Source organism: Callospermophilus lateralis, chromosome 8 (genome assembly GCF_048772815.1).
Source record: "Callospermophilus lateralis isolate mCalLat2 chromosome 8, mCalLat2.hap1, whole genome shotgun sequence".
NCBI lineage: Eukaryota > Metazoa > Chordata > Mammalia > Rodentia > Sciuridae > Callospermophilus > Callospermophilus lateralis.
In genome coordinates, this window is record NC_135312.1 from 84,807,060 (window position 1) to 84,821,325 (window position 14,266).

General features: G+C 39.4%; 1 protein-coding gene across 5 annotated transcripts in view; it reads right to left on the reverse strand.

Moving 5' to 3' along the window:
* The window catches only part of Sec24b (SEC24 homolog B, COPII component), an 80,875-nt gene extending 66,826 nt beyond the window's left edge, over positions 1-14,049 (reverse strand). For 4 of the 5 annotated variants that reach the window (XM_076864294.2, XM_076864293.2, XM_076864292.2 and 1 more), the window contains exon 1: positions 13,689-14,049. In XM_076864294.2, coding sequence (XP_076720409.1) covers positions 13,689-13,815 — 127 coding nt within the window. In that variant the 5' untranslated portion in view covers positions 13,816-14,049. Of the gene's footprint in view, positions 1-9,963; positions 9,982-13,688 lie in introns of those variants that run through there. The other variant, XM_076864295.2, reaches the window with a different exon arrangement.
* Between the last annotated feature and the right edge of the window lie 217 nt (positions 14,050-14,266).

A 14,266-nucleotide genomic window follows, 5' to 3' on the forward strand; every position in this document is an offset into this window, starting at 1 on the left:
TTTGCCTTCCACAATGTGTTAACCTTTGTACAAATTATATTAAAAAACATGATGCGGGGGCGTTGAAGTTGTGGCTCAGCAGTAGAGCCTTAACCTAGCAAGGGTGGGGCCCTGGATTTGATCCCCAGCACCACATAAAAATAAATAAATAATTAAAAGATATTGTGTCCAACTACAACTAAAAAATAAATATTAAAAAAAATACATGATGGGTAACATGCTAGACTTGTGGCATAAATTGAAGTAGTGGGACCAAGCAGTACTAGTTACTAGCATATTCTTTAACACTATGCACTGACAGGGAGAAAATGGCTGATTTCCCTTAAGAATGTTCTAAATAACACAGTAAAAATATTAATTTTATTAAATACCAACAATGGAGTATATGTTTTCTTAATATTCCCTATGATGAAAGCAGGAATAAGAACACAGCACTCTTACTGCTGTTATGGTTTGGAAGTCAGGTGTCTCCGAAAAGCTCAAGTATGAGACAATGCAAGAAGGTTCGGAGGAGAAATAATTGGGTTGCAAGAATCTTAACCCAATCAGTGAATTAATCCACTGATAGGAATTAACTGAGTAGTAACTGAAGTGGTAGGGTGTGGCTGGAGGAGGTGGGAACTGGGGGCATGACTTTGGGGTATGTGTTTATATCTGGCAAGTGAAAACCTGTCTGCTTTCTGATCATGATGTGAGCAGATTACTCTGCTACATTCTTCCACCATGTTTTTCTGCCTCACCTGGAGACCTGAAGAATAAAGTTGACTGTCTATGGATTGAGGCCTCTGAAACCCTGAGCCCCTAAATGAGCCTTTCCTCCTCTAAAGTTGTTGTGGTTGTGTCCTTGAGTCACAGCAGTGAAGTAGCTGACTAAAACAACTGCATACTGAAATATGAAGGTTATCATGTGGAAATACTGGTTAAACTTAGCTGCAAGCTTTTTTCATGAACAAAATATCAACAAATAAAATATAGTAGAATAAAAAAAGTAAAATGCATCATAATCAATCTGGTTCATATCAGGAATGAAAGGCTCCTTCAACATTTGAAATACATCCAAAGTAATTTACCATATTAAGAGATTTAAGAAGAAAAGCCATATAATACCATAGATTTAAAAAAAAATACATTAGATACAACTCAATATCCATTCATTTAAAAAACAAAAAACATGCCTACCAAGGCCCTGGGTCTTATCCCTAGTACCAGCAAAAAAAAAAAAAAAAAAAAAGAAAGAAAGGAATTCTTAGGAAAATCAGCTTTTCTTTCTTTCTTTTTGCTGTGCTTAGTATCAAACACAGGGCCTTAGGCATGCTAAGCAAGTGCTCTACCACTAAGCTACATCCCCTGGCCCTAGAAGAAAACCTTCTCAATATAATAAGGAATAGCTACTAGAATCCCATGGTAAACATCATACTTAATGGTAAAGGAAAACTTCTTCCTAAGGAAGAAAACAAGATGTCCTCTTCTACCCCTCCTGTTCAAAAATTTATAGGACCTACTAGTTACTTCAATAAAGAAATATATCAATTAAAAAGAACAAATAAAATTCTCTTCATTTGCAGAATGACATGACTGCTCAAAAAATAAAAGGATGGGGGAAATGGACACAGGAGCCAACCTGAAAAAGCTCCCAATGGCTAAAGTTGGAATAATGTGAAAAACAAAAATAAATAACAACAGTATTATAATCCAAAGGATAAGTTTACAGTAATACATATGATTGAATAAATGTTAAAATGAGATTAGCAGGGGGTTGAGGATACAGCTCAGTTGGTAGAGTGCTTGCCTTGCATGCACAAGGCTCTGGGTTCAATCCCCAGCACCACCAAAAAAATAAAAAATAAAGGATTAGCAGGGTAAATCTTCCTTACAGAAAAATTCAAATAATGAACACAGAAGAAAGAAAACTGCCATTAGAATTCCACAACAATAACTGCATCAGGAAGTCACTGATTAATGGTTAAATTATTAAAATTTTGCCAGGCTCAGTGGCACACACCTGTAATGCCAGTGGCTCAGGAGCTTCTGGCAGGAGGATCCCAAGTTCAAAGTCAGACTCAGCAATTCAGTGAGGCCCTAAGCAACTCAGTGAGACTCTCTCTCTAAATAAAACACAAAAAGGCCTGGGGATGTGACTCAGTGATTAAGTGCTCCTGTTGAATCCTTGGCACAAAAAAAATTTTTATACACACAACACACATACACACACACACACACACAATTAATATAAATTTAAAGGAAAAATAGGACAATAGAATAACTTCAAAGTATCTTCCCCAAAACATTTACTAATTACTGTGATGATTTTAACATGCAAAAAAAAAAAATCATTTAATACACCTCATTCTCAAAAGTGGAAGTTAAATTTCCTTTCTTTTGAATGTAGGCTATAGTTAAGTCAAGTCAGTCCTAATGAATACACTTGGAAAAGAAAATGATAATTTTATAGTAGAGGAATCAGGCAAACCCCTATGGACTGAATGTTTGTTCTCCCCTCCCCAATTATGTTGAATCCCTAATACTCAATTTGATGGTATTAGGGAGGTGAGTGGGTTCTGATTAGATTATGAAGGTATGACAACCATAATGGAATTAGTGAACTTATAAGAGAAATCTTCCCATGTACATACATCAAAGAAAGGCCATGTGAGCATAAAGCAACAAGATGGAAAGGTAGGCCCTTGCCAGAATGTAACCATGCAGGCACCTTGACCTTAGACTTCTAATCTCCAGAACTATAGAAAATAAATGTATCTTGTTTTTAAGGCACCCAATCCATAATATTTTGTTATAACAGCCTGAGTTATAATACTCACTTAAATAAGTATCCAAGGTTAACATGACCAGCTTAAAAGAAAAAAAGTAAAGCTGATGTGCAAAGCTGATATGATGTCACCTCCATGACATTCTTCCTAAAAATTCATAACTCACCCCTAATGTAATTACAAACATTAGCAAATCCAAAACAAAGGATTAAAAACAAAACACCTAGGCAATATTCTTCAAACTATCAAGGTCATAAAAAATAAAAGTCAGGCACAGTGGCATATACCTGTAATCCCAGCGCCTGGGGAGGCTTAATTAAGCAGGAGGATCAAAAGTTCAAAGCCAGCCTCAGCAAGAAGGAGGCACTAAGCAACTCAGTGAGACCCTCTCTCTAAATAAAATGCAAAACAGGGCAGGAGATGTGGCTTAGTGGTTGAGTACCCCCGAGTTCAATCCCCAGTACAAAAAAATAAAAAATAAAAGACCAAGAAACTGTTATAGACTAAAGGAATACAGGAGACATGACCACTAAATTCAACATGTTATCCCGAACTAGATCCCAGAACAGAAAAAAAGACATTTGTGGAAAACTTGGTGAAATTTAAAAAATAAAATAAAAAAATAAATCTAGTTTAGTTGTATTTCACAAACTTAATCTCTTAAAACAAATGACTACCCTAAACATAGAGTGATTTTCCTAAAAAGCAAATCCAATTACTGCTTCCTTGTTTAAAGCTTTCTAATGGTGCCTCTGACTATGGAGAAAAATTCAAATTCTTTAATATGGCCTGTAAAACCTAAGTCCTTTTCCTACTCTCTGAAACTTGTGAATACTTGAGGTTACTTGGCTAAGGGGAAGTAAGGCTGTAGATGTTATTAGATTCTTAATCAGCTGACTTTAAAATACTGAGATTATCCAGGTGGGCTCATATAATCACAAGACTCCTTAAAACTAGAAATGGGAGGCAGAAGAGAGTCAGAGGAATTCCCAGGGAGATGCAATGTTCCTGGCTTTAAACATGGAGAAAATGGGTTGTGTGGGCCAAGGAATGTAAGCAGCTTCTAGAAGTTGGAAAATGCAAAGACATGGATTCTTTGCTAGATCTGCAAAAGGGAATCCAGCCTTGCAGATACCTTGAGTTTAGCCCAGTTGGACTTCTAACCCACAAACTATAAATTCATGCTTTAAATCATCAATTTGTGGCAATTTGTTACAGCAGCAAATAGAAAATGAATACAATTTTGTATTCATTCACATTCACTCATATTCATCATCAGCCCTTGCTGTTTGATCTGCTTAGCTCTCCTGCTTCATAGCTCACCACTCCTTCACTTAGTTTTGCTACAACTAAGGATGCTTGCTGACATGCAGGCAAACCGCTGGTAAGCTGGTGAGAAAATGCAAGAGGTTGATCTGGGCAGAATACTGTTTTACTTTTTTAAAGGCTTAAGTGAATATGTGATACTTTCCTGAAACTTGTTTTTTTAAATATATACATACACACACACACACACACACACACACACACACACACACACAAATATTCAAAACTTAATTATTTCAGTAATGCCAATAAAAATGTTAGCACTAAAGTAGCTGCAAATATGAAAAGGCTGAGAATAATAGCTCTATATACATTCTTTTTCTTTTAGCGGAATGCATTATAATTCTTATTACACATATAGAGCACAATTTTTCATATCTGGTTGTACACAAAGTACATTCACACGAATTCATGTCTTCATACATGTACTTTGGATAATAATGTCCATGCCCCCTCCCTTATACATTCTTATTACACTAGTATTTTCAAGCCAAGCCTTCTCATCTCTGAATCTTTTCTTTTTTTTCTTTTGGTACCAGGGATCAGGGGTGCTTAACCACTGAACCACATCCTTAGCCCTTTTTAAATTACCCTTTTTAAATTATTTTATTTAGATAAAGGGTCTAAGTTGTTTGGGGTCTCACTAAGTTGGTAAGGCTGGCTTTGAACTCACAATCGTTCTGCCTCACCTCCCAAGTTGCTGGGATTACAGGCATGTACCACCACATTGGCTTCTCACCTCTGAGTATTCTTATGGGTTCTTACTCTGCAAAGACCCTTCCAAAATTCTCTCTTCCTCTTTCATCTGCCCAACTCTTAACTCACTGTTCAGATTTCAGCTCAGCTCTTCTTTTAGAAAAATATTCTCTACATTCACCCTACAAGTGAATTCTGGCTTAATACTGCTTCAAGACCTGGTTGCTGGCTCAGGAAAACAATTACTATATTTTGAAAATTATCAAGTCTAATAAAAAAAATCACCAAATATTTCTGTATCTGATACTTACCTCAATGTATCAACAATTCTTACAGAGAAAGAACATGAAACTTTACAAGCATCCGTTATGTAAAACAATTTATGTGGCAATACAAAAGCAAATATACAGATATGAATATTTTTACTTTGGCATTTTATACTTTTTACTCTGTAATAGTACAAGAATAAGAACAACATTTACAGCAAATAGAAATTTACTGTATTTCATTAAAACTAAGGTGTTTTGATTCGGCCACTGGAAAAAGAAAAGTCGTAACTATGGTGTAGTAGTCTCCTACTGCTTCTGTAAGAAATTCCAACAAATTTAGTGGCTTAAAACAACAAAAGTTTATGGGCCAGCGATGTGGCTCAGTGGTAGAGTGATTGCTTAGCATGTGTGAGGCTCTGGGTTCAGTCCCCAGCACCACATAAAAAATAAAAACAAATAAAATAAAGGTATTGTGTCCATCTACAATTGAAAAGAAAAAAAAAAAGTTTATTCTCCTAAGAGTTCTGAAGCACAGACATCCAAACTGATTTAAGTTCGGATATGATGGGGTAAAGCCAGTTTCTTCCGGAGAATTCATTCCCTCACCTTCTTCGGTTCTAGTAGTCACCTTTATTCTTTGGCATTTAGCCCCTTCCTCCATCTTCAAATCACCTCGTTCCTGTGATTATATCAGACCCATCCAGACACAGGACACTCCCCATCTCAAGTTCCTTAATTCACACAGCTGTAAAGGGTTTCAGGGATTAGGACACTGACATATTTGGGGGCCTATTATTCAGCCTACCACATCAGTGTCAATAGGACTTCTACTTCACAGAAAGCAATTTAAAAATATTTTACTAGCCTAAGGTGCACCCCAATTTCAAAAGTAAAAATGTAGAAAAAGTGTCTTAGAATCAATTAAATAATTGGACTGCATTCACCAAATAGCCTAACACTGTACAAAAAATAAAAAATAATTCAGTTTATATATAAAATCTGAATTTTGAATTTTGCATTCATAGTTTCAAATAAAATATGTCAAATAAAAGAAGCAAAGAGATTATCCTAACTCATTATCTATTCAGTGGGACCAATCTGAATTGAGAAATAAAAGGTTTTTAGCAAATAGTCTAGGTACCTTTTCCACGGAATTGTAGTTAGTCAGCCTGAGTGATAATGTCATGTACCAGCAAGACACAGCCTCTGGTTTTCTAAGCATCAGTGTCCTCCTCTGCAAAATCAAATAATCACAAAATCTACCCCAAGAATATATCTGCCTCAGTGACATAAACTCTTTTCAGAGGCTAGATTCCCACCAAAGGAATTTGATTCTATTCCTGCTTTAAGCAAATGTGACTTGAAAATTATTAAAGCATTTTATGGAATATCTAGCCATAATACAGAATTTTAAAAGTACAGAATCTCTTTAAATAAATGAGTTTCTTTAGGGCAAAGACAATATGCTACTGTTTAAAAATTTTCAAAACCCTCTAACAGACTGCCCTTTATTCCACTTTCACTTCCCTGTAACTCATGACCAATACAACCAAACTACTTGCTAACACTCCCTACCACACAATTTCTAGCAGCTTTTTTTTTTTTTGGTTCAAATGAAGTCCAAATCTCTTGGGATAATTTCCAATAACCTCCACCAACAGCCCGAACATACCTTAAAAAACTATTCTTTTGTTACTTTCTCATGAACCTTTCCACCTCTCAAAGTACATAAATTCCTTGCCTTTGATTCCTATGCATTCTTACCGCAAGGACCTCTTCCCTTAAGTTTTCCCTACTACAAATTAAGATTGCCACTGGCTAGCCAGGGCATTATTTTATTACTATTTCATCATGTTTTTCCCCGTTTCTATTACAAAGAGTTTTTGACTCACAATCTTAGAAAACTTCAGATCCACTAAAACAACCTTCCTGCAAGTTGCCTGACAAAGGTAAACAGCCTATTAGCAGAAACCTTCCAAGGGTGGTTTTGTGGGAGGAAGGGCTAGAAAATAAAGAAAGGCCCCAAAGAGGGACTGATCCTTAAATACAGTAAGAGGGTACATTCCTGTTAATGGCCAGCCTTCAAAAACAATAATGAAATATGAAGTCAAATTCACTAGTTCAACTGTACCTACTGTATGTTGCTACTTAGGTATATAAAGAAAAATCCACATCATCTCTGCCATTCCAAGACTTTATAGTGTTCTGAGGGAAATGGAATAAGGGGTACTTTCACTGCTAAATACCTATTAGTACTAGGTACCTTAAAAGAGTTTCTCATTTAATGTAATCCTGTCAACAATTTTATAAGGAATGGATCATTATACTCTGAAGCTCAGAGATATTAAGTAGTTTTCTCCCCCAAAACTTGGGCCAAATCAAAGCCTCCAGCTTTTCACTAGTCCACACCTTCTGAATAATTCTGAGAATGCTTAGCTTATTATAAATCATCTCTCTCTAGGGCTGACCATAATAGGATCTCCTCTAACATACTACAGTCTATGAAGATACCTCCCTCTAGGAAAGTCCACTGAAAACTGGCTTCAAATATGAGCATCAAACACTTCAGAGTTTACAGATGAATTAGAAAGAGGAAGTTAACTAAAGTACTATTAGTGGCAATGACTAAGGTCTAAAAAAATTATTACAGCTATAATTTCAGAAACCTGAGGGGCAGAGGATGAAAAGATGCTGCAAATAACTAAAGTAACAATATAATAAAAATAAACACAGATTTAAAAACACTTGTTTATAATGGAATGAATACTTTTTAAATATCTTTAAGATTTCTCTTAATCATTTTAGATGGGGAGAAATTATGTATTTAGATACCTCCATAACAATGTCCACACCTGTTGTCCCAGTTACTTTAGAGGCTGAGGCAGGAGTATCTCAAGTGAGTTTGAGGTCAGCCTAGGCAACACAGGGAGACCAGCATAGGCAATACAGAAATATAGTGAAAGCCTATTTTAAAAACAATTACCCCTCTCTCTGTCTCTCTCTCTCTCTCTCTCTCTCTCATACACACACAAACACACACACACACACACTCTCACATTGTATAAAACCCTGGAGGAAAATAAAATGTTCATTAATGTTGGGAAAAAAAAAAATACCATGGCAGTATCTTCATGAAGGGACCCCATGTTTCTGGTGAACTGTAAATGCTGACTGGAAACCTGAGACACAGAAGCTGCTCTGATCAAAAGGAACTTAGTTCTGATACAGTACGGAGATCTGTATCAATTTAAATTTTGCATGTGCTTTCAAAGTTGAAGGGGTTCCTATAGCTGACAGACCAGATAGTTGTTGTTGAGTGAATGGTTTATTACCTCTTATTATGCCCTTCATAACAAATTCTATTGACTCCCACAGTCTCACTTCTCTTGCATTATCAACAACTAAAATGATAAGACTGCCAGTAGTATCATGGAAAGAGCATATAGAAGACGGCACATTTTCATTTGAACAAGAGCAAATTTGCTTCCTAAAGGTGAAGTTAAGAAGCAGTAGTGTGTTGGTTCAATCTGGGTGTATCTTATCCCCCGAAAATTAGTTAAAAGACCCTTTCAATTTAAGTCAATTGAGAACAATTTTGGAATTACATCATTACCAGGTTTTTACCTCACTTAATCTTCCTATGTTTGAGGATTCATCTTTGGAAGAAATTTCACAAGGCAGAATAAAAGATGAAAAATACTCAACTAATACTTCATGTAGAAAATACAAATAATTCTAAAAGTCTGTATGCTGCTCTATGAAAAACTGACGAGTAGAAATATAAAAACCTAAGGAAGGAGGCTCAACAGAAAAGATTTCACAGACTCAATGAAGTCAAACCATGTCTTGAAACAAGTTGGGGGAAAGCATATTAGTAGTCCCACTTAGAGAAAAAGTAAAAGTGGTAATAAAGATTCAGTTTTCTGCCTCTCTGTTCCTTACCCTTCCCAAACAATGTCAAAGTTTTTAAAAACAAACTTCTTAGAATCTACTAATAGAAAGGGATCTATACTTGAAATTAAGAGAACTGGACTTCAATTTACCAATGTTTAAGGACTAACTACAACTTGCTGTTTATCAGTACTATTTCTGACCCTGAACATAAAGCAAAGAACAAGAGACAGACAAAACTGCTCCTCTCAAAGCTTACATAGGATTTGGTGAAAAATATACCTATCTTAACTTTTCTGAATCTTGATATCATCTGTAAAGTGAGGAAAGTGGACTGTTTTTCCAATTGTTCAAAAAACAACAGGACCTCCACCTCTACTTTAACCACACTCAGTTTGGTTTTTTCTAATTTCTCTCAGTGCTGCACCCACCATTTCCTTTGGAAAAACAAATTTGTTTTTTGGGTTTTTTTTAATGTTTATTAACTTCTCTTGTTTAAAAAAAAAATCACTCTGCACAGACCACCTTGTATGTTCAGATGTTTGTGGGAATATTCTCCCACCAGCAATTCTCTATTGGACATTAACCGGATGTCCTTAAATCCAACACAATTCTGACACTATCCACCTGAATTTAAGAGTTCAGATGCCACATCTGAATAGCTCAGTCCCACAAGACTGGTCACTGAACTCAAGGAAATATACTTATCGGTCTGCTATAAAGGATATTATAAAGGACAGAGATGAAGGGCTAGGGAAGAAGCTTAATAGTAAAGTACTTGCACTTGTGAAACCCTGGGTTCAAGCCCCAGCCTTGTAACAGTGGTCTACTTTATGCTTTGAATATAACCCTTGCTGCTCTGCACTACAACTTACTTTTAAAATGAACAGGTTTCTTTCTCTTCCCCTCTCCCTGCTCCTTCTTAATTTTCCCCCATCCTAATCTCCATGGAAACAGGATTATCTTTCTCCCCCACTGTAGGCAGAGTTATCAGTCCCAGAGTACACACTCACCATAATAGGAAGGAGGTAATCCATACTTTGGGGAGGTACCAGCAGGTCTCAGAAATGACCATCTCCCAAATTACAAGTGAATTACAACTCCAGCAGAGAACATGTGGAAGGTAGCCTTTGAGTCACCTATTTTAAAGCCCCCTGTTCCAGAATCACAGCCTTTGGGACAGGAATCCTCTGCTTCTCCTTCGCTAGCAAAGCGATAAGCCTTCTTTTTTCTATTTCTCAAAAAAAGGGGGCAGGGAGCGAGCTTTCGGCAACAGCATGGCAAAAAACAGCAATAAAAAAAAATTTACAACAAAACCCCAAAAGTATGAATACAGAAAAACAGCCCCATGGAAGAGAAACAGAGCAAGATATTGCGGAGGGAGTGCACTGCCACCCTGCCAGCACCTCCATTCCTTCAGCAACAGAGCTCATCAAATCTTATTAAGTTTCTATACAACTTCATCTCCAGCCAGCATCCCAGCCCCTACTCTCCCAGGGTTGGTTGGGTAGGGACCAAAAATTCCAACCCTTGGGGTTGGGGCTGGGGCTCAAGGATATAGCACTTGCCTGGCATGTGTGAGGCACTGAGTTCAATTCTCAGCACCGCATACAAATAAATAAAACAAGGGTCTATCAACAACTAAAAAGAAGAAGAAAAAAAATTCCAACACTCTAATCACTTAGTTTTTCTAGTAACCAGTCCCATCCGGAAGCTATCTGGGGCTTCACCCTAAATCACCTTATTAGGTATGACCAATGTATTCACTGTGAGAAACAAAAGATGCTCCTATTGCTCAGAAAATTCAAGGGCTTTAGCTCATGACAAGAAGCAGAGACAAAGAGAAAATATATTTCATATTATACCAAGTATTTGAAATAAATTATCTCATTCTGTCTTACATGATGTTTTCAACTCAGACTTCTGACCTATTTCTTTATCACCATGTCTGGAATTCCAGAGATATATTAAAAGGCAAAGAAGTTGATACAGGATTGAACAATAAACCAGAAACCCAAGTGACTGATGGGCACATTGGTACACATCTATAATCCCAGTGACTGGGGAGACTGAGTCAAAAGGACTGCAAATTCAAGTCCAGCCTCAGCAATTTAGGGAGACCTCTAAGCAACTTAGTAAGAACACTGTCTCAAAATTTAAAAAAACAAAAGCGAAGGCTGAGGATGTGGCTCAGTCATTGAGCATGCTTGGGTTCAATCTCCAGTACTGCCTCCCCACCCCCAATAAAAAAATAAAGAAAGAAAAAAAAAATAAAAAAAAAAAAAATAAAAAAATAAAGAAAGAAAGAAACCCAAATGACTTCATAAATTTTACCCATTTTCTCTTCCTAAAATTAGCAAACAAAACAAAAAACAGACTTGATCTTGTTGCTTCTCTACTTAAACTAACTCCTTCAACAAAAACCAAAAAGCCAGGCATGGTGGCACCCACCTGTAATCCCAGTGATTTAAGTGGTTGAGGCAGGAGGATTATTAAATAGAACATGTCTCAATAAAAAGTACTGGGAATGTGGCTCAGAGGTTAATTTCCCCTGGGCTCAATCCCCATTATAAAAACAAACAAACAAAACAAAAAAGTCTGACAATAGTCCTGTATTCCAAATTTCTTACCTAAGGCCTCTCTGTGACCTGGCCTCTTTGAACTACTCCTTTCAGCTTCTATACTTTGCTTTCCTTACCAACCCTCTCCCTTTCTCCCCTCTGTGGCTTTCATTTTCTAAATATGGCCTACACTTTCTAAGTGTCCACTTCCAGACTTTGGTTCAAGCTCTAACCTCTACCTAGAGACAGCCATTCCCTCCTGTCAAATCTCTCAAGGCCAGTCAGAACAAATGTGCATTCAGAACAAATGTACTACACCATTTGAATGTCACCAAAATACAGGTCAAGTTAGGAAAGAAGAGGGATTCTGTCTTATCTTGTGCCCTGACCTTGAGTACCTAAATAATAAGCACACAACAAATACTGAAGTGATTGTTGCAACTTCAAAGGAAAGCAAAGATCATAAAATGTAGAAAGCAAGTATCAAGCTATATTTGGCATCAAAACATTGATTTGTTCTTAAAAATCTAACATCCTATTTGGCTGAGTAAATACTTTGGCATCTGAGTGTTCATAAAATTTATAAGGCTACAATAAATATTTGCCACTTTTAAAAATTGTTCATTCAAAATGATAACGTATATTCAAAATTAAGGAAGGACACAATCATTGAATCACTATTAAAATTGCATTTACAATGTTCTAAAAGACTTGGGACTATTCCTAAATATCCTGTTCTAGTTTCTTCACAAGCAAAGTTGTCTTTAGGAAAAAAAAAAATTATATTAAGGTTGCAAGAACAAGAACTGCTTATACATAATATTTTTATATACATTCAGAACAAATGTACTACAACATTGTTCACAAATCCCTTTACAGTAAACAATAACTACTGAAAGTAAAACATGTAATCTTGACAATTATGAATGATCTGAAAAACATTAACACTAAACCATCACTTTTGATTATGAAAAATTCAACCTCCAGTTCTCAGGATGGATAAATAAATCTGTTGTTTGTAAAGCATCAGTTTTAAAACTTTGATGTTCGCTAAACTGAAAATAAGGCCTAGTAAATTTTCTTTAGCAAATTAAAGTCATCACTTGATGACTACTGATGTAGCTTTGTTCTCTTACCAACACAGAGCACACATATTTGTCCAATGCAGTCAATTACTTTCAAGGTTCTCATCTGACATACTATCAAATCTATAGTTCCCCCTCCCCCACTCCTAACCGCGAACATTCCAAATCTCAAGATTAGGGAACAGATTTCCTAGAAATTATGATTTTTCAGCTGAAATTCCTGCATATTCAAAGCCTATGATCTTAGTATGAAAGCGGCTTTCATGCTGTACCGGCTGCTCCCCTATGAAGGCCTTGCCTCAAAGCAGGACCAACCAACTCTGGCACGTTTTTTTTCCTATTTCTGAAAGTGGAGCTAGAATTTAAAAAAAAAAAAAAAAAGACAGACCGAAAAATATTCGTTTAGATCCGTTTGACACCTGCTCTCTTTCAAACACCACAAGTAAACTCCAAAAGCTTAAGCAGCAGAAGCAACATCAATGACAGATCTTGAGGCCAAACTGGGTCAGGGTTACTGTTACACTTATATAGCATATTTACGCCCTTTTGTCTACAAACTTGGGTGCAAACTTAAGTTCTCTTCAAGACAGCCCGCTCCTTGGGACTCGGAAATCAAAGCGATTTTCCTGAGACAGGAAGGGTACAATCCACCCGGCTTGATGACTGCATCAGCCTTCCACAGACCACGCACTCTGCGGCCTGGGCTGCTCGCCGGCTCTCCCAGCCAAGGGGTCGCTCAGGCCAACTCGCCCGCGCCCAGGCTGGGTAGCCCGGGTTCACTCGGTACGTGGGCTGCCCCTTTCCCAGGGCACCGACTCCCCCGCGGCGCTTTGGGGCCCGGGGTCACATTACATAAACACCCGGCCCCGGCTTTCCCAGGCCGACCCCCACCCCCACACCAGGGCGCCCCTCCCCCCGGGTCCCCACCTCTACCCCCGACCCCCACCACTCCCGCGGCGGCCCGGTCCCCGCGCGGTACCCCCAGCCCAGCGCTTGGCCCCGACCCCTCCCGGCGCAGGCTGCCCCAAAGCGGCCGCGCAGGCCGCCCCGCCGGCGCTAGGCCCCGCGCTCCGCCTGGGCCACCCGGCTCACCGTTCTGGTGGTGCGGCGCCGGGCCGGGGCCTGAGGGCGCGGCGGCTCCCGAGGCGGTGGCTCCGGCGAACTTGGGCGGGATCCGGGCGCTGGCGGCCGGGTGAGGAGACCCGGCGGGGGCCGACATGACGGCGCTGCTGGCGGTGGCGGCTCAGCTTAGGGGAGGTGGGCGGAGGGAAGGGAAGGCGGGGCCGGAGAGGCTAGAGGAAGAGGAAGGAACCCGCCCGGCGTCACCAAGGGAGTCACCCGGGACCGCGACTGGATTGCCCACGCTCCACCACGGAGCCCAGCGCCGCCGCTTGACCGCCGCGGGGCGCCGGGATCCTGGCCGGCAAGGCCCAGCCTCGCCCCGCGCCGCGCGGCGGGACTCCCACCTAAGGCCAATCCCCGCACGCGCGGGCCTCGCGCCGCCGCAGCGACCCCTGCAGGCGGGAGCCGGGCGAGTCTGGGGTTGCGGGGCCTGCCGGGGCGAGGCTGCTTCCTCGAGAGGCTAGAGCCTGGAGGCTGGGGGCTGGGGACTGGGGCTGGGTTCCACCTGGAGCTGAGGCTGGAGCGGCCGCGGTGGCGGGCCTGGGTGG